General features: G+C 38.2%; 1 protein-coding gene across 1 annotated transcript in view; it reads left to right on the top strand.

Moving 5' to 3' along the window:
* CDC40 (cell division cycle 40) overlaps positions 1-21,694 on the top strand; it is a 45,713-nt gene that overhangs the window by 12,048 nt on the left and 11,971 nt on the right. Inside the window, exons 3-8 of the mRNA XM_063311213.1 lie at positions 534-663; positions 10,312-10,395; positions 11,090-11,229; positions 14,519-14,615; positions 18,279-18,418; positions 20,470-20,544. Of these exons, the coding sequence (XP_063167283.1) occupies positions 534-663; positions 10,312-10,395; positions 11,090-11,229; positions 14,519-14,615; positions 18,279-18,418; positions 20,470-20,544 (666 nt within the window). The remainder of the gene's footprint in view (positions 1-533; positions 664-10,311; positions 10,396-11,089; positions 11,230-14,518; positions 14,616-18,278; positions 18,419-20,469; positions 20,545-21,694) is intronic.

Genomic DNA, 21,694 nt, shown 5'->3' with positions numbered 1-21,694 from the left:
GGGGGAGATTTCTGTGTATGAATTTGGAGACCATTGCAGATGTTTGGTTTTGATCCTCACATTAATAGATATACAAATAGACATGCTTCTTTTCCATAATGAAGCAGTGGCTTAGCAGGATAGGCCATGGTGACTCTCCTGATGTCAGACTATATGTCACATTTTCTGTGACCATTGGACCAACTGGCTGGGGTTGCTGGTTATTTGAGTTCAGCAATACCTGGAGGCTGCTAACCCGTGGTCCAGAAAGCTAATGTCAGATCATGGTTAGTATGTTGTTACACTACAGCTGTTGAATCTGAGGTTCAAATGCCCACTTTGTCATGAGGCTCACTAATCATCTTAGGCAGTCATTCTTTCTTCTGTCCTATTTCGTTGAATTGTTGTAAGGATAGAGTCACGTATGCTGCTCTGAATTCTTTGAAGGAAACATAAGACACCAATGTGATAAATATTTGAATATGGATATATTTGTAAATAAAATGCCATGTACGAAGTGAATCTTATAAACTATTTTACTATTTTTAATGCAGTTTGGGCCAGTCAATCCATTTAGGACTCAACAGATGGCAGCTCCCAGGAATATGCTTTCTGGATATACAGAACCAGCACATATTAATGATTTCATGTTTGAACAACAGAGAAGAACATTTGCAACTTATGGTAATGTGTGTATGTGTGTGTTTCTTTATATTCCAACCGATTAAAAACTTGTTATGCTTATGATTGACATGCTCTAATATACCTCCAAACTTCTTAGAACCTTCAGAGCTTTTAAATATGCTCTTTATTGGTTCAGAGGTTTTTTAATTTTCTAAATCCCAGATTAAGAATAAAATGTCCATATGCCATTGGTCTTTATCATGAGTAGTTAGTGCTTGAAGCCTTTGAGTTTAATTGGAAATCTCAGTGGCAGTTTGGACTTTGTATATGTATGTCACCAAAATATGCAGAAAACATCTAGGTTTAAATTACCATATATTTACTTAACTTTCCTTTTTTGGTCACTCTTTTGTTTCTTAAAGCTTTTAAAATATTAATTTTAGTTATATAATCCCTAGAAGAGTAAGGTAATTATTCAGTATTGAAATACTGCTGGTGGTATATACAGCTCTGCAACATATCTGAAATGACCCTCATTGCACTGAAATGATTAAGATAAAATAAACTTGTAACTATTAGTGATGGATGTAAATGTTCACTTTTGTAGTCCATATTGAACAAATTATTACACTGCATTGTTTCCATCCAACTTTCAGCATAACCTGAAAGTAACCAGGATCAGAACTGCATTGCAACTACTCATATCCCAATACACTGGGTCACTGTGAAGCAAATATTTACTACTGAATGCTTAATTTTTTTAAAAAAAATCTTATCCATAATAATAAAAACATAAAAGTGTTAATAAAAATATTAAAGTAACAATAAAAACAACATAATAATGAAAACAAATTGTAATTAAAATTTGTTTAAAAATGCTATTAAAATGCCAGTATTTAAGAAGGTTAATTCCCTCAATTCAACAGGGAGTACATTCCAAAGCTTCGGATCAGCCAGAGAGAGGGTATCTATTTGAGAAGGTCTGCACATGGGATGTTCCCATAATAGTGCTAGTACCTATAAGCGCCCCTGTTCTGAAAAGTCATTGTTTGAGCAGGGAGATATTTATATCTGTTCCATGAGCCTAATGTTGCTGTCCAAACATCATTATGAAATAGTTAAGCAATAACTACAACTTTTAAAAAGTATCCAAGATAAGCCAAGAAAACATCTATACAGAAGATGAAGAGACTCTCTCTATTTTGGGAAGAGGCCGGCCTGAGCTCTTGTAGAACTCATGGCCTGCATTCTAGGTCCAGGGTCAATCCATGGCATTGTCTGGAGGAAGAGAGGAAGGCCCACTATCTGAAACCTTGGAGATCAGTTGAGAAAAAGAGGGAAAATCTGATAGGAAGCTCAAATAAATATTTCTTGAAAAAACAGATGCCCAATTCATTTTGGAGGATTTCCTCCTTCAGGGACAGTTTTCATTATTCTGTATAATAAAGTAAGTAAATCAACACGCTGATCACCTCTGAAGTTTGAATTGTTTTAGCATTCATTCTAATACGATGTTTGTAAATGAAAGAGAGAATAGCAGATGGTGTAGAATGTGTGTGTTCTATATTTAAAATGTTTCTCAAAGATATATTTATATACTACTACCATAACATCTATATTTTCTGGAGGTAAAAAGTTGAATATTACTCTGGAAACAAACTAAATGGTCTAACACTTCCTTTTCTCAGTTTTCAAGAGTAGCAAAGAATGTCTCCATGTACACTGATGATGAAAGAATTTGCCAAATGCTAGGAGGTAGAGAAGGCATCTTCTCTGTCTCCCAAGAATCCAAGCTTCTCTGCACAGGAATGTGCTCGTACCTAAACAGTTGCAAGAATTAGACAAAGGCACCATTGTTCAGTTACATCAGTCTAATAAAATAAACTGGAATGTTGGCAGCAAGAGACAGCAGGAACTAATACATTCAATTCACCCAGATCCTGGGCTGTCTTCCAGACCAATCTTTGTGGAGCGCTATTGATTGTAAAATAAAATATTGTAGGTTAAGAAAAAGAGATCTGAGCTTCAATCTTCCCATTTCTTGCACTTTGCTATTTGTGTTCATTTTATCTCAGTGTAAAGAGCATCAGAGCATGCTCTGACAATTATGTATTCAGATAGAATTTATTCTAAGCCATTGAAAAAAGATATAGGATAGCAAATAGAATTATTTATACTTGCTATTCCAAAGACAGTAAGGTGATATTTTTTGAGGAGGAAATTCAGTTAGTAAGATTTCTCCTGACAGATGATGGTAGAACAGGAGCAGGCAACTTTTTCAAAGTCAGAGGTTTCAGTTCTGGCCTGACGGGTGGGAGGGCTGTAGTTGAAGTTGTTGATAAGGTAGGGTTGTCAGAGGAAGAGGCAAGGCTGCATTTTCAGCCCATTGTTAATTGGGGGTGGATTAAGGAGGATATAAGAATGAGAAGTCTCTAAAAAGCAAACCATTTTAGTTTATATCCTTAAAAAGCCTGAAATCAACTTACCAACGCAGCCAGAATTCTTTTTTTTCTCCCTCAAATAATTTTATTAAGAAGTATAAATGAAAAGAATAAAAGTTCATACAAACTACAAAAAATACACACAAAAAAGAGGGGAGGGAGTGTAGAAAAGAAAAAAAAGAGAAAGAAAAAAGGAAGTAACTTCTGGCTTCATCCCAGGAGGCAAAAACAATTTTAGTAGCTTATCACTGTCTCTAAGTAAAACGTAATCTCTCTTCTCCCCATAACTCATCTCTTAAATAAAAAAAGCAAAATCCAAATGCTTTGTCAATTATTCTTTGTCAGCAAAAGTCCAGTAAGGACAACCATATATAATTACTTTCCTCTTTATATATAACCAACCTTAAAAACCTTCACTGAATTTTTAAAATTATTCTTTTAACACTTTCAAAAAAAAAGTCCAAGAGGTAGTTTGCTGGTCATCTGTATATCCAGGCAAAAATCCTCAGAACTCAGATTTCTTTTGTATGTCCATTAGGTAAAATGTATCCTTTTGTTTGTCATATCTAAAAAAGTTCTTTTTTAGCATATTCTGTCCAGTTTCTCAAGCGATTGATCCATTCTGTCCAGTAATTTAGCTGAGAAGTATTCAAAAGTTCACACAAAGGATTTCTGCTCCATTTTCTTTATCTTCTGGCTCCCTGTAACGTCCAGCCTTCAAGATCTCTTTATCATAAGAAAACCAAAGCAATCACCATTTTCCCATGAGAAGATATCTTCCAATTAATTCAAAACTATAGTTCCAAATCCCTCTGGCCCCTTAATCCATTATTAACTTTCCAAAATCAATTTACTAAGCACCATTTTGCTGCATAGTCCAAAAAATTCATATATTTTCAAAATATTTAAAATCAAATTTAAACCATCATCTTTTAAGGAGGTAGAGACTTGCCCAATGAGTACAGTAAAACCTTGCCAGTCTGAAGGGCCTTATTCTCTCCAATATACAAAAAATAAAAAAATAAATCCAAAAAAATGATTAGGATATAAGGCTCAGTCAAGCTCAGTGTCCATAAGGTTGCTTTGTGAGTGTGAGGTTGATGTAATCCTGACTCCCGGCCACTCCACTCATAAGCCGACCATAACATGGCAGTTTCCGTGTCTACTCACAAGTAGCGGCTGTCCGGAGTCACTTGGATGATCTCAGTGATCTCTCCTTTGTTCCGGAGAGATTAGGGTGGCCCGGATCCAGTATCCAGCTGCAATTTCCCTTGCAAAACCTGTCTTGCTAGACAGCAAGACAGTCAGCTTGCCATGGTGCTCACAGAAAGTCCAAGATAGCCAGATTTCAGTAGAGTAATTTGGGGCCACGTATGGAGGAATTCAAAGATGCACATTGGAGTAGTTTGCAATCCAGAGACATCCTGTTCTCTATTCCCACCTATGCTTTTCAGAAATTTGTATTGCTAGCCATCAGCCATATGATCTGTTTGCACAGATTTCAGCTGTGCAAACTTAGGGTGACAGAATGAATGTGATGCCTCCTCTGATTGAGCAATTGCCTACTATTGTATAGACGAACTTCTGGTTGTTGAAGAGCCGAAAGGAAATCCCTATTCTTTTTCTGTACTCTGTTTAATTATTAAAAAGGGTACTGCTGTTGAGAGCAAAGACTGGCTGGATTGTTGTTCTCCTGGGTTTGACCTTCATTTGAATAAATCCTGGTCACCAGCCTGACATTTGAAACACTAGTGTGCCTGGTGACAATGCCTTTGCCCCACCTTATTTTTATTTATTAATTTTTTAAAAATGAGAACCTAGTATGTTGCAAAACAATATATCTGGTCCAAACATTGTGTGTATTTCCAAGAATGGTTCTGAATGAGTGTCCATGAGATGCTCTCTAAATTCCAAATGTGCCTATTAGTTCAAAAGGTTGAGGAAACCTTTTGGATGGTTGTGGTTCCATTTGGAAGAAAACTATTTAGCTGTCACTGTGTTGGCCGCCATTTCTACAGATGATTCTGTGTTGTACTGATAATAATAATTAGATACCACTGAAAAGAATTATGCTTATTAGCAATCACGTGTTTGTATTAATCACATCATATTCATTTTATGTCAAGATCAGGAGAGAATTGAACATCTTTGCTTAGTTCTTTGTATTTGGATTGTAACTGGATTGAAGTTGCTTTTTCGTCTAATCTGCCAAAAGCAATCAAATGTTTGTGTCCTCAGCATAGCATAGATAGCTTTTCTATCATCCCAAGGAGGGGAGTTCAGTTTTCTCATATGAACCCATCTTGAAATTTAATTTTATTCAGATACAGGGCTGGGATAGATGAGCTATAGCTTTTCTTAATTATATGAACTTGTTTATTGCTAATGTGAAAAGGGGGAGGGATTGAACTTGGACCCTTTACATAAAAAGAGTCCTGTTATAAAGCAGCAGATTTTCCCCTTAGAACTGCTTTTGAAAGTCTCTGTCAAAAAGAAAGATAGGAATCTCTTTCACATTCTCAGTATAAAATAAGAGTTGTTCAAAGACCTTTTCATAAAGAAAAGATTCTGAACAAAATGCAGTTTAGCTATTGAAACACAACTCTCACTTAAGGCTTCATCTCATCCAGAAGCTCCATTCATGATCACTTGGTTCGAGGGAGCAATGGCTTAAAAATAAGAGTTCTAGAAACAGCATCAGTACAGTGGGAGGACAAATAAGCTGCTGTATTGATTCTGGCATAAATCCAAATGAGCCTTCTGCCTTAATTAAAGAAGGACTAAGGAGGCTATTGGTAAACTGATTCAGTTACTACTCAGTTATGATAAAATTGGGTTTTATAATATTTTACTCATATAGAATTTGTGTCTGTACCAAAAACTTCAAATCTCATGACATTTGCAGTGATCAGCATTGTCAACAGCTCATAAAAATGCACCTGAATGGTTTGAATTTGGCAATGTTGAAGGAAAGAAAAGCATCAGAAATGTAAAATTCTGCTTTCATTAAGTCTCAAGATTACTTCCTAGAAACTATTATGAAACATAAGTGGCTAAACTGACACATTTGCTGTGTTCTTTCCATGAGTTATAGTTGTACCTTGCCTTCTTACTTTATTGTTCAGTAGAGGTTGTAAATATTTGTTTCAACTCAAAATACATAAGCTCAAGCTCTTTTCCTGTGGGAGGTTTAAGAACAGTGTGGTAATTGGAATGCTAGTAGAATTGTTCATGCATTTGTGATAATCCAAACAGAAAATATTTGGGCTTGGGCCAGGGAATCAATCCAAGGTTCCACACAACCACAGAGTTCATGGGGTGACTTCGGGCCAGTCATTCTCTCTTCCCAACCTCTTCACACTATTGTTGTGAGAATAAAAGGAAGGGAGACTCCCAAGTTTTCTCATATGTACACCTCTTGAAACTTAATTTTATTCAGATACAGGGCTGGGATGGATGAACTATAGCTTTTCTTAATTATATGAACTTGTTTATTGCATTTTACTATACTGTATATCCATGAGATTCCCTTTTCTTTGTTGAAAAAATCCAGAGAAGAGAAAATATAGAGAATATATTAAGCATTTAGAGAACTGAAACAGAGTTTAGTGAATTTATAGATAACAGTCATCTGGCTTATTCTTAGTGTTAAGCCAGTGTATGAAAGTTTGATATGCCAGGAGGTATACTACAAAAAGTGCATGGCATTTGCACTAAGAATAAGTGGCTATATGGCTGAGGCCAGAAAAAAAACTAAATTTGATTTGACTTAGTTTAAATTTAATTAAGTTTAAACATAAATAAAAGAATGTTAAATATGTGCACAGTAATTATATTAATAATTTTCTCTTTTTGTCATATTAACAATTACAATTCGGTGGCAACATTTAGAGGAATTCTAGAGGCTATATGTTTTGGGGGCCCACAAGTTGTGCATTTCTGCACAAAGGCGTAATGTGGTTTGTTTAATTTTGGATCACTGAGATGTTAAACCCTTCCCACAAAAGTTTATTTATATTGTAGATATATGAAGATGTAGCTTTATGATACAGTCTTAAGATGAATTGCATCTTAAGGCACAGAAGCAGCTTGAAAACTATGTAGTAATTACCAGGTCAACATGGATTTCTCAAGAATAAGGTGTCAGACTAACCTTATCTCATTTTTTGATTGGGTAACTTCGTTACTAGATCATGGGAATGCTGCAGATGTAGTATATCTTGCTTTTAGTAACACATTTGACAAAATATCCCATAATCAATTATGGGCCATCAAGTCATTTTCGACTCCTGGTGACCAGATAGATAGATTTTCTCCAAGACTCTCTATTCCTAACCTGTTCTTTCAAGTCTCCCAATGGTGCACTCATCGCCACTGTACCTGAGTCCATCCACCCTGCTGCTGGCTGTCCTCTTTCCTTCCACCTTTCCCAGCATTAGAGCCTTTTCCAAAGAGCTGGGTCTTTGCATAATGTGTCTGACATAGGATAATTTGAACCAGGTCATTTCTGTCTTGAGTGAGAACTCTGGGTTGATTTGTTCAATGATCCATCAGTTTGTTTTCTTGGCTGTCCATGGTATACTAAGGAGTCTTTTCCAACATCAAAGTTCAAAGGCATCAATACTCTTCCTATCTTGGTTCTTTAAAGTCCAACTTTTACTTCCATAGAGTGTCACAGGAAATACCATGGCTTGCACAATTCTGATCTTTGTAGATATAGACACATCATGGCATTTGAATAGCTTTTCCAAGGCGTTCATGGCTGCTCTACCAAGTGCTAGTTTGTGGCATATTTCTCGACTGCTTGTTCCTTTACTGTTGATGGTTGATCGTAAAAGGCAAAAGCTATCCACTACTTCAGTATCTTCATTGTCAGTTCTAAGGCTGGTTATTCTGCTTGTTGTCATTAATTTGGACTTCTTTAAATTTAATTTTAATCCTGTTTTTTTCACTATGCTCTTTGACTTTTAGTACTAGGGCTTGCAGATCCTTTGCATTTTCAGCTATCAGGGTAGTGTCATCAGCATAGTGCAGGTCATTAATGTTTCTTCTTTAAGTTTTAAAACCAAGCTGATCTTCCAATCCAGCTTCCCTTAATTCAGGATATAGGTTGAATAAATAAGGGGAGAGTATTCAGCTTTGTCTCATTCCTTTGCCAGCCTGGAGCCAGTCTGTTTTACCATGTTCTGTCCAGACTCTGGCTTCCTGACCCGTATATAAGTTTCTTATGAGGACAGTGAGATGTTCTGGGATTCCCATTTTTCTGAGCACATTCCACAGCTTGACATGATCAACACAATCAGAGGCTTTTCTATAATCAATGAAGTACATACTGACTTCTTTTTGGTATTCTTTGGCTTTTTCAATTATCCAGCATGCATACCTCCCATGTTTAGTAAGCCAATTAAGGTGGAATGGATATAATGGCAGTTAAATGGATAAATAGTTAGCTTGAAAGTCATACTAAAGGAGTGTTCATCAAACTGTAGAGGGGTATGAAGTAGAATGCCAAAAGATTCAGTCTTGATTTCATGTTGTGAAATCCTACCCTCCCACCCTCATTGTGGCTTCTTCTCCCTGTTACCCTCTGGGAAAAGGTTCTGCTGCATCCGATGCAGAACAGCTAGGTTAGGTAATAGTTTTGTCCTCTGGGCTGTTAGACTCCTGAACTCTTAACAGTCTCCTCTTACTTCATTGTGGTACATGTTGTATGTGGGGCCGTGATATTTATTAGGGATAATGATTAGGGGAGTGGAACCGTTAAAAATATATATTATATAGTAATTATTTTTTGTGAGCCAATTGCAATGAAATTTCATTTTAATGTGCACCTTGGTGTATAGTGGAATGACAATAAAAGTCCTATTCTCTTCTCTTCTCTACTCTACTCTACTCTACTCTATGTTAACTGTGATTCATACTCTGAAGCAATATCTAATCACTGAAAAGATATTTGTGCTTGAATGTGTGCTGACAGGAAGGGGAAGGAGCGTAAATCCGGTGACATGATCCCTTACTTTTGATTAATGTTACAATTTACACTTTGCAGTGTTAGTGGATGATTGTCTGCAGTTGAAATCCTGTCATTTTTTTGTTATTTGCAAGCATTTTAAAGACAAACAGGTATTTTGTTCAATCATACAATAGTGCAATATTCTTCCATTTTTTTCTTTCAAACACTCAATCACCATGGAAATATCCTTACATTTGGAACATTTGAAGAGCAAGAGATGTCAAAGAAGCTAGGGATATGTCTGTCATCTATCACGTTAAATAAATAGGTCTCTAGAATATTACAGATTCTTACAGCAAAAGATTGCAAGAACCAGCATAAACAGTATTTTTAAGCACAGTTATTCTGTGTGCCTTTGCTCCCCCAATTTAACCAGGGAATAAAGCTTACAACTGGGGCTAAATTACTAAAAGTAAAAAAGAATTAAATATAAGCCACATTATCAATATATGCTGAAATGCTGTTTCTTCAAATAGTAGTTTTATAGACTCTGAATTCTCTAGATTGATATGAAGCTTTCTGTTTCAGTGGCCATACAGTGTGAAAGACTGAATATACAGGTGGTCCTCATTTAACAACCATTCATTTAGTGATGGTTTGGACTTTACGACGGTGCTGAAAAAAATGACTTACAACCAGTCCTCACACTTATGACCATTGCAGCATCCCCCAAGGTCATGATCACAATTTGGGTGCTTGCCAACCAGTTCACATTTATGAGTGTCACAGCATCCCCTGGTCATGTGATCACCATTTTCGACCTTCCCAGCTGGCTTCTGGCAAGCAAAATCAGTGGGGAACCACATGATTTGCTTAACAACCACATGGTTCGCTTAATGCCCATGGTGATTTGCTTAATGGCCGCTGCAAAAAAGGTTGTAAAATCAGGTCAGATTTGCTTAATGACCGCTTCACTTAGCAACCAAAATTCCGGTCCCAATTGTGGTCATTAAGCAAGGACTATCTGTATAGCTTATTCAGATGTTGATAGACCGTAATATGTGATTCTGCATTCATATCCTATATGCAAAGTGGTTATAATTGTCTTTGTTTATAACATTATAAAAACAAAAGCTGTGAAAATCCTAAAAATCTGTTGATAATCAGTTAATTCATTATGATATTTGTAATAAAATGTGCTGTGTCGAATGTGAGCCAAGGGCAAAAGTTTTTGAGAGCTTGATGATATAAATTAAAATTGTGGCAGTAAAAATACTTTACAAAAGATAAATTTAAAATTATTTTGCCCTGCAGGATATGCACTAGATCCTTCGATAGATAATTGTGAAGTTTCTACTAAATATATTGGATCTGTAGAAGAAGCAGAAAAAAACCAAGGTAAAGAAACATCAAATATGATTTCATTTATGATTTCATTATTATCTTTTGTTCTGTGTTCTTTCACAAAATAAGAATTAAGGATTGTATGAACCCTAACTTTCTGAAAACAAAAGAAAACATCTCACCATGTTCATGGCAGGGGTTGTGACTTGTTTGAGTGAGTGAGGCACATTTTAAGATTTGCGAGCGTGTTGTGGGTGCTTTCAAAAAGTGTCCAGGGTGGGCATTGAGTATTGCCTCTTGTGCCTCTTCTTATTGCCATAGCTTATCTTTGTTTTTGTTTCCTAGGCAGATGACCTCACTTCTAAAGAAAGTATTGGGTTGCAAGTAGTCACAAATTTTATTTTCTAATTAAAAGAAAATATTTCTGAATGCTTTTATTTAGTTATGTCAGTAATGCACAATAAGGAGGAAACTAATAAGGAACCTAATTGTAGCAGAGTTTAGCAGAACTGTAGAAGTACCCAAAGCTATTTGGAGTTATGAGCATGATGCAGAGAAACTGCTTATGAACTTGCCGTCCACAGACTAAACTTTATTTTGTATGAGAGACTTGTTTTCAGATAGGGCAGAATATTATCTGATCTCTGGAAGCACCAATTGATATTTCAGGAAGGGGAAGAATATTCTGTCATTCTTACAGTAAGAATTGCTTTCAAATCTGGACATAATCTTCTGTTATTGTCCATAGGTTTAACTGTGTTTGAAACAGGACAAAAGAAAATGGAGAAAAGGAAAAAATTCAAAGAGAATGATGCATCTAATATAGATGGGTTCTTGGGACCTTGGGCAAAATATGTTGATGAAAAGGAGGTTGCAAAACCTTCAGAAGTGAGTACCCCTTATTTTTTGTTTCCAAGTATAAAAGTAGTAAGCAGACTGGGATGAGCAAACCCCACATTCTATTTATGACGCTTCTTTACATCTGCAGCTGCACTCCTGCTCTTGTGTTTTAAATGGGAGAGGAAGTCTGAAAAAGCTCTACCTAATTCAGGACAGCAACTTGGCGCTATCCAAATGTTTTGAATTCCAGGTCCCACAATTCAGTTACTTGCAATTGGCCATTCTCCTGTGCCTGATGGGAATTAAAGTCTAAAATATGTGAACAGAACTAGGTTTCCTAATCACTGGTTAAAAGAGAGAGTTTATTCATTATACACTAGGCTACTCTGGTAGCCTGGGATCAGAAAAAAACAGCTTACAAAACATAAATCATGCAAATGGTTTTTGAAAAGTAATTCCTCAAATTACAGAGCATCAAGGTGTCAGTTGCAAAAATAGACAGTCCACTCAGACTATGGACACTACCTTAAGGTAGCATTAACCACAGATGTTATTATTGACATTGATATCCAAAGCCTCTGTGTCTGTGGATGTTCTTGGAGGCTGTGGGGGCCTGGATGGGGAATAAGAGGCTTCAACTGAACCCTGGTAAGATGGAATGGCTGTGGGTACGGAGCTCTTCTGTATCTGGGAGTTTACCATCTTTGGTCCTAGATGGGGTTGCACTGCCCCAGACGGACATGGTGCGTAATTTCAGGGTCCTCCTGGCTCACTACTCCTGCTCAAAGAGCAGGTGGCAGTCGTGGCCAGGAGGGCCTTTGCCCAACTTTGTGTTATCTATCCATCCATCCATCCATCCATCCAATTTGTTCCTGCCCATCTCCTCCTATTGGGGGACTCTGGGCGGTTTACAACAACCAATTAAAACAACAATCACAAATATACAATACAAAAATACAATAATAAATAATATAAATAAAAGTAAAGATAAAAAGTCCAAATGGCAAAAGAATCTAAAACAGTCCAAGTGTGGGATGAGTGGTCTATAGCAGCCATCCCCATGTAGACCTATTTCCCTCTCCACCCCAAGCGAGGCGGCAAAACCAGGTCTTCAGACTCCTCCGAAAGGCCAGGAGCAATGGGGCCAATCTCACCTCTGGGGGCAGCATGTTCCACAGGGCGGGAGCTACTGCAGAGAAGGCCCACTTCCTAGACCCCGCCAAATGAAGTTGTCTTAAAGATGGGGTCCGCAGCATGCCCTCTCTGCACGATCGGGTGGGACGGGTTGATGTAATGGGGAAGAGGCGGTCCCTCAGGTAACCTGGACCCATGCCCTGTAGGGCTTTAAAGGTGATAACCAACACCTTGAATTGGACCTGGAAGCAAACTGGCACCCAATGCAGCTCACGGATCAGCGGAGTTATATGTGCTGATCTTGAAGCACCTAACATCATCCTCGCAGCTGCATTTTGGACCAGCTGTAGCTTCTGGATGCTCTTCAAGGGTAGCCCCATGTAGAGCACATTACAGTAGTCTATATGGGAGATGACCAGGGCATGACTGACCATTCAAAGGGCCTCTTGCTCCAGGAAGGGGCGTAACTGGCACACAACACGTTGCGCAAAGGCCCTTCTGGCCACGACTGCCACCTGCTCTTCGAGCAGGAGCTGTGAGTCCAGGAGGACCCCCAAGTTACGCACCGGGTCTGTCTGGGGCAGTGCAACCCCATGCGCCAATTATGCCCTTTCCTGGATCAGGAAGCCTTTCCTGTCACTTATGCCCTAGTCATCTCCCATATGGATTATTGCAACGCACTCTACATGGGACTTGAAAAGTATCTGGAAGCTGCAACTGGTGCAGAATGTGGCGGCACAGGCAGTTATGGATGCCTTGAGGACTGCACACCTCTGCTCTGTGAGCCTCATTGGGTGCCGGTGTGTTTCCCAATCCAATACAAGGTGTTGGTTATGAGCTTTAAAGCCCTTCATGGCATGAGCCCAGGTTACCTGAGGGACCATCTCATTCCCTGTCCCACCCGGTCCGGCAGGAAGGGCATGTTGCAGACCCTGTCGGCTAAAGAATTCCAACTGGCGGGGTCCAGGAGGAGAGCCTTTTCTGCTGTTGCCCCTGCCCTGTGGAACATCTTGTCCATGGAGGTGAGGTTGGCCCCCACGCTTCAAGCCTTCCAGAAGAATGTTAAGACCTGGCTTTGCCACCTAGCATACAACTGATAGTTGTATGAAGCCCTGGGGCTGGTTGGTGGGTTGAGTATGCTCTCCATCTTTTTAATTTTGTATATTTTTTGTAAGATTTTTTATTCTCTTTTTACTTGTAAGCCACCTAGAGTCACTTGTACAGTGAGATGGGCGGCACATAAATAAAATAAAAGAAAAGATTAGGATGTATATGTATATGTGTGTGTGGCACAAGTAGAAAAATATAGAAAATATAGTGTCTCATGTTGAAATAAATATTTCTAAATTAGTCTTCCAATACTTTTTGCTGAAAATAAAGCAAAGAAATGTTGCTTGCAATAACTTTACACCAAGGACCATTCACACACTCAGCCACACAAATGGATTCAGTGCTCTTCTTCAGAATGTTTTAATGGTGATATTTTTGACAAACACCCTTTCCTGTCTCTACCCTCAATCACAAAGCATTATTACAGTATATATTTTCAATTCTGTGACTGCTGTCAAAGATACCAACAAGAGAGGAGGAAAGGAGCATGGGTGTGAGAGAATAACTATCTTTTCTTTATAATCCCTGTGCATCACACAAGTGGGTGAAAAACAAGCGTATTTACTAGGAAAAGTGGGTCCATCTCAAAATAGTAAGCACAAGCTAGCGTATCCAAAGACTCTGAGGTCTGGACATTAATCAGTAAGACATCAAGAACAGATCCTGTCAAAAATGGTATGAGAGCTAGACTAGATAGATCTTCCAATGCAGGGAGACAATTGCCGAGGAATCCAAATCTGATTACAGTCAGAGAGAGAGCAACTACAATCCCAGTATGCAAGAGAATGTGTACTTTATCAAATCCTCTTATAAAATGAGTCCAGTTTCAGTCTGGACCATAGTCATATACCAGGAGTGACCTGATGGCTAGTTCCGAAGTGCGCACACTACATACATGGAGACACACAATGAGTGCACATGTGTGCAATTTTTGAAAAATCAACTTGTTCACAATATAATTTCCTGAAATTTACTTAAAACCCATTATTTCAGATATCCTTTCTTGTTTAGTAGAAGAACTCACTGAAAGTGTACAATTCTATATTCCACTGTAGAAATAAGGATTGTAATTTTTAATATCTTGGTAAATTAGGAAGAACAGAGGGAACTGGATGAAATAACTGCAAAAAGGCAGAAGAAGGGCAAACATGAAGATGATAAGCCTGGAGAAGAAAAGACAGTTTTGCATGGTAAGTGGTATTGTTAGCAATTCATTTGCATTTCTGTCATCAACCTTCCACTGTGTCACTATTAAAGATAATCCCATATGCTGTATTTTATTGAACTAGTAATTCTTACAGCTAGAAATCAGTGCAGGGTTGGTGTTTGTGTGTGTTTATGTGTGTGTGTGGAATCAATAAGAAGGCAGCTTAGAAACTGCTTTTTGTTTGTGGTAACACAGGAAAGAAATTCAACATGCAGTTAAACTTAAGATGTGGGCAGATTGAACTATTGGGAACACAATGGAAATGTCATTTGCTTGGATACTCATCTCAAATGTCAGCTCCTTGGCTTTTAATTTCGCAATCTCCTTTATACAGTGGAGGTGAAGAATCGATTTAAGGGACTGGACTTAGTAGATAGGGTCCCGGAAGAACTATGGACAGAAGTTCGCAACATTGTTCAGGAGGCGGCAACAAAATACATCCCAAAGAAAGAGAAAACCAAGAAGGCAAAATGGCTGTCTGCTGAGACACTAGAAGTAGCCCAAGAAAGAAGGAAAGCAAAAGGCAACAGTGATAGGGGGAGATATGCCCAATTAAATGCAAAATTCCAGAGGTTAGCCAGAAGAGATAAGGAATTATTTTTAAACAAGCAATGCGTGGAAGTGGAAGAAGACAATAGAATAGGAAGGACAAGAGACCTCTTCCAGAAAATTAGAACCATCGGAGGTAAATTCCAGGCCAAAATGGGTATGATCAAAAACAAAGATGGCAAGGACCTAACAGAAGAAGAGATCAAGAAAAGGTGGCAAGAATATACAGAAGACCGGTATAGGAAGGATAACAATATCGGGGATAGCTTTGACAGTGTGGTCAGTGAGCTAGAGCCAGCATCCTGAAGAGTGAGGTTGAATGGGCCTTAAGAAGCATTGCTAATAACAAGGCAGCAGGAGACAACGGCATCCCAGCTGAACCGTTCAAAATCTTGCAAGATGATGCTGTCAAGGTAATGCATGCTATATGCCAGCAAATTTGGAAAACACAAGAATGGCCATCAGACTGGAAAAAATCAACCTATATCCCCATACCAAAAAAGGGAAACACTAAAGAATGTTCAAACTATTGAACAGTGGCACTCATCTCACATGCCAGTAAGGTAATGCTCAAGATCCTGCAAGGTAGACTTCAGCAATTCATGGAGCGAGAATTGCCAGATGTACAAGCTGGGTTTAGAAAAGGCAGAGGAACTAAGGACCAAATTGCCAATATCCGCTGGATAATGGAAAAAGCCAGAAAAACATCTATTTCTGTTTTATTGACTATTCTAAAGCCTTTGACTGTGTGGACTATAACAAATTGTGGCAAGTTCTTAGTGGCATGGGGATACCAAGTCATCTTGTATGCCTCCTGAAGAAGCTGTATAACGACCAAGTAGCAACAGTAAGAACAGACCACGGAACAACGGACTGGTTTAAGATTGGGAAAGGAGTACGGCAGGGCTGTATACTCTCACCCTCCCTATTCAACTTGTATGCAGAACACATCATGCGACATGCTGGGCTTGAGGAATCCAAGGCTGGAGTTAAAATCGCTGGAAGAAACATTAACAATCTCAGATATGCAGATGATACCACTTTGCTGGCTGAAAGCGAAGAGGAACTGAGGAGCCTTATGATGAAGGTGAAAGAAGAAAGTGCAAAAGCTGGCTTGCAGCTAAACCTCAAAGAAACCAAGATTATGGCAACCAGCTTGATTGATAACTGGCAAATAGAGGGAGAAAATGTAGAAGCAGTGAAAGACTTTGTATTTCTAGGTGTGAAGATTACTGCAGATGCTGACTGCAGTCAGGAAATCAGAAGACGCTTAATCCTTGGGAGAAGAGCAATGACAAATCTCGATAAGGTAGTTAAGAGCAGAGACATCACACTGACAACAAAGGTCCACATACTTAAAGCAATGGTGTTCCCCGTAGTAACATATGGCTGCGAGAGCTGGACCATAAGGAAGGCTGAGAGAAGGAAGATCGATGCTTTTGAACTGTGGTGTTGGAGGAAAATTCTGAGAGTGCCTTGGACTGCAAGAAGATCAAACTAGTCCATCCTCCAGGAAATAAAGCCAGACTGCTCACTGGAGGGAATGATATTAAAGGCAAAACTGAAATACTTTGGCCACATAATGAGAAGACAGGACACCCTGGAGAAGATGCTGATGCTAGGGAGAGTGGAGGGCAAAAGGAAGAGGGGCCGACCAAGGGCAAGATGGATGGATGATATTCTATAGGTGACGGACTCGTCCCTGGGGGAGCTGGGGGTGTTGACGACCGACAGGAAGCTCTGGTGTGGGCTGGTCCATGAAGTCACGAAGAGTGGGAAGCGACTAAACGAATAAACAACAACATGCCAAATTCAGTATAGAGATGCCCTTGGTGCAGAAGAGAAGAAGAAAATATTTTCCTATCATTTAATCATATCATTCTGCCAGAGAAATGATATGATTAAAACTTGTAGCTTTTGCCATTAAGATTTAAAGTTGTAGTCATAAAGTTTTGAGGCTGCATGAAAAACCTATGGCAATGTGGAGAAAAGCTTTTGCTGTTTCCTCCTCACCCAGAGTCCCCTTTTCATGAGAGGGGCTGTGATAGGAATTTGAAAAATGAATGAATGAATGAACAAACAAACAAACTTTCTAGATGCAGTGCTTTCTTCTTTTCCTGATACCAGTTCTATTTGTCATCATCCTAAGGTTTATGCATGTCATCAGTCTTGATTATTCTTTTTTTTTCTTATGACCTTCTTTTCCACAAAGACTCAAGCAGTTACACATTGCAAGTCAGCTTGAAACATGAAATTAAATGATGAGGATATTTTTCACATATATTCCTATGTAGTGTCCTCCAAGACAAGACAGGTGCTGCATGTACACATGCTACAAAGATTACTTTTAAATAACAGCACATGTTTTAAAATGTTCATGCTTCTCCTGCCATAAATCTAAACTTTTTGTCAAATCAAGTTAGTGATTTATTTCTTAAGAGGGGAGCTTATATTTTAAGCTCAATGAATTAACTTAATTACGCATTTATTAACTTTGCTTCTATGTCACCCATTCTCACAATGGCTCAGGGCAGCTAACAGCGTCAAAATAAACAACAATCCAAAATCTCAAATACAAATACAAAATGACTAAATCAAAGAAGATATAAAAACTGAAAAATACAAATCTCATATTCCTGCAAAGCCCACCTTCAGTTGCAGCTTCCTCTTCTCCAATGCCAAGCAGAACAGGTTGATTTCCAACAATCTCCTGAGCCCAGGAGGGACAAAGTTGACTGGATCTTTACCAGGAAGGGGTTCCAAAGAGTGGGGTGGCTGCTGAAAATGCCTGCTTACAAGCCCGCATCAGATGACAGTCACCTAAGGACAGGAGCTGAAGAGAGTTGACCTCATTGTGGGGGCAGACAAATACAAATATGCACACACAGCTCAAGGATAGAAAATAAACTGCATTTGAGCTAAGTATCATCTCAGTATCAAAAAGAAGCCATCCAAAGAAGATTAATTTAAGGCCAGTGTTTGGGATATACTTCATCTTAATCACAGCCACCGTAACATTGAACACTTGTACTATTTATTTGACAGTGTACATTTTCTACTTTTATGTGGCATTTTTAAAATTTTATTTATTTTTTAGTCAAAGAAATGTATGACTATCAAGGGAGGTCCTACCTTCATGTACCTCAGGATGTTGGTGTTAACCTACGTTCAACCGTACCTCCTGAAAAGTGTTACCTTCCTAAGAAACAAATCCACGTATGGTCAGGTCATACAAAGGTAAGGAACACTTGAAAATTATATTTTCCTCTTTTGTGTCTTTGCAGTCCTTTCATTTATTATAATTAGATCTCTTCCAAATTTTCCAGAATTTCAAAATGTTGGAAAAATTGCACAGGATATTACTAGACAAATTTTATTACTGTATGTCAGTTTTATTCCCAATTTCTAGCCTCTGCTAATTATCACTACTTTTCCATATAAGCTGCTTTTTAAATAGAGGTGTGCAAAACATTTCAAATCAGATACATTGAATTTCATGTTTGGAATCGTTATTTTGCATTTAAAATGAGATGTTTCAACCATTCTGGAAGTAATTTGAGCTCAAAACAGTTGCGTTTCAAATTGTAAACAGCTTTAAGCTCAAAACACTTCCAGAATAATCAAAACAACCTGTTTTTAACTCAAAGCAGCTTTTTCAAACTCAGAATCAAAGTATTTTGTATACCTGTATTTTAACACCATTGGCTTTAGTCAGAGATCCAGTCTTGAATGGTTATTCATTCATAGAAAGTAACAGTACCTGATAATCATATGAAGACTTGGAAAAAAAAGTGCCAGGAGTTAGAGCTGTGTATTAGAAAGTTTTCTGTTTGCTTGTGGGAGGATTTTGATGAGTTCGCAGCAAATTTCAAAGTGTAGATCCTAAACACAACCTATCCCAGTATTTTCTGTGGCTCAAAAAGTGCTTGAAGTATCTCCCATTTCTGCATGGGCAGTATGTTTATAAGAAGTATGGAAGTCTCAAAATAATGTAATACTAGGCCAAATAATAAATAATACAATAGGCCAGCCATTTGTTACATTAGCAGACTTCTTTCCCTAGCTAATGGGAAGACTCTTTAAAGTGGAAGCATAACTGATTTCTGCATTATCTCAATGCTCGCCTTAAGTTTTAGCATCATTCGCTGCACATTAGTATTAGTTGGTTAATGGTGTGGAAAACTACTATAGTCATATTGTGAATATTAATTTCACTGCCTGTGTAGGCTATCAAGCTTTTTCCATGAAATGTGACTATATATTTATCTTAGCATTCACTCTTCTGTTTGTAGAATTAAAAGTGTTGTTGTGGTTTGAATTCATGAACTTTTTTGCGATTTTATAGGAACAATTAGTTTGTTAACCCTTAGTAACAGCAGTTTCTCAGCATGTTAGAAAGGGGGCTTATTGAAAACTGCCCAAACTTTAAAATATACTGCAGTCATAACATTACTGGTCTTGAAAATTAGACAGAACCAACCCAAAGCCTAGATGTTCTTGTGAAGCTTTGGAAATACATTTGGGTCAGTTATATTTGCTTCAATAGGTGTTCCAGGGTTTTTCTTAGAAACTATGTGAGACAGAGTATATTAGAGCTAGCCCCCTTCTTAAAATAAGAATCAATTACCTCTCAAAAGTTTGACAGAGAGGAGACTTCAGTTTTAACAGTGGAGAACGGCTTTTATTGTAAATTCGTACTGTGATTCCTTTAAAGAGAATTGGTACACAAGAAGAGAAATTGTGTTGGTACCCTACATAACAATATTTATTTAATCAATTTATATGGCACCTAATTTACAAACTGTAACTCTGGGTGACTAACATCAGGTGAAACAGACAACCAAAACAAAAAAATAGGAGCCATCAGAAACAGAAATAAATATATCTGAGGCCAACCACAACCATTCATCTTAACTTTATAAGATGGGCTGACTGACCCAATGTCTAAAGGAAGAACCAAGTTTTCAAGGTCTTACTGAAAGCCAACAGAGTTGGAGCTATCTTGGAGAATATGCTGTTCCAGATGGCAAGATCATGACAGAGAAGACATGCCTCCTGGATCCCTTCAGATGGCATTGTTTCACAGAAAAGACCCACAGCATGCCAACCCCATTAGACCTCATGGGACTGGCAGAAACAATTGGAAATAGGGCGTCTTGGGAGATGTGGAACTGTTGCACACAAGGTATTAATGGTACTGATAGCCACCTGCAAGTGATATATAGAATTGATATACATATTTTGAAAAGGAAAATGCATACATGTTGATAGTTATGTTTTTGTTTAAGGGAGTCAGTGCTGTCAGGCTGTTTCCTCTTTCTGGCCATCTGCTCTTATCTTGTTCCATGGATTGTAAAATTAAGGTAAATAGTTCCGAAGCATATACTATCCCTACTTAATTTTTGTTGTGGATTTAATATCTGTGACTACGCTTGCTCTTTAATGCTAACATTAATGTAAAGTCAGTAGCAATTTTCATGCTATTGTGCTAAAGAGATATTGCAGGGCCATCCGGGACTATAACTTTTAAGGACTCCTAAATACTTATTTATTATGAAACAAATTCATTTAATAGGGTCGGTAAACCCATAGTTGTTGAGACATTGTTGAACTACAATTCCCAGTATCCTTCACAGTTGGCCTTGCCAACTTAGGGTTCTTGAAAGTACGCTGTAATTCAATATTTGGAGAGCCAGGGGTTCTCCACATCTTAATATCTAATTAAATGTTTTGTACAGCAAAGCAAGTCTCACTCCATTACAGCCAATGTTAAAAGATGAGAATGTTGGTTATACATGACAGGATCTGGTGGTATAAAAATAATTTGAATTTTTAAAATCCTAACCATTACTTCCCTCTGAATAATTTTTTGCAACTATCTTTTTCTCCCTATGCACATTATATAGTATTTTTCTCTCATCATCACTTTTTACAGCAATCACTCATTATCTTTTTCATCCACTGCCTCTTTCACTTCATTCCACCAAGCATTCTTTTTTCATGTTTCCCAGTAGATTAACTTGGCACATTTCTACAGTTCTTTGTAACATAATTTCACCCCATTCCAAGCAGCTTCTACATACTCTTTCTTTATGCCCATTTTCCATTCATTTTGTTGTGAGACACATATTTTTCCTGCATTCATTCCGTTTTCACTCTTAATTTCTTTCACTTCCACATCCATTTTTCCCCCAGTTCTGCTCATGACATTGCCAAAAATGGTCTGTCAGGACCTCTCATAACTCTTACATCCTTCACTAATTCCCTTAATTGTTCATCATAAACAATCAAAGCAATAATGCTTTCATCAACTCCATAGGACTGGATGGAAATTATCCGGAAAGGGTCCAAGAACGGCCTCTTGAGGAGGGGTTGAACCACCACCTCCTTCAAGGCTGGTGGAACCATCCCCTCCCACAAACAGGCATTAACCACTACTTGGGCCCACCACATGCCATCTCCCAGGAAGCCTTAGCTGACCAAGAGGGGCATGGATCCAAACTACAGGTGGCA

Source organism: Candoia aspera, chromosome 1 (assembly GCF_035149785.1).
Source record: "Candoia aspera isolate rCanAsp1 chromosome 1, rCanAsp1.hap2, whole genome shotgun sequence".
In the NCBI taxonomy this organism is placed as follows: Eukaryota; Metazoa; Chordata; class Lepidosauria; order Squamata; family Boidae; genus Candoia; species Candoia aspera.
Note: the sequence above shows the minus strand (reverse complement) of the source record. Positions and strands in the feature narration are given on the sequence as shown.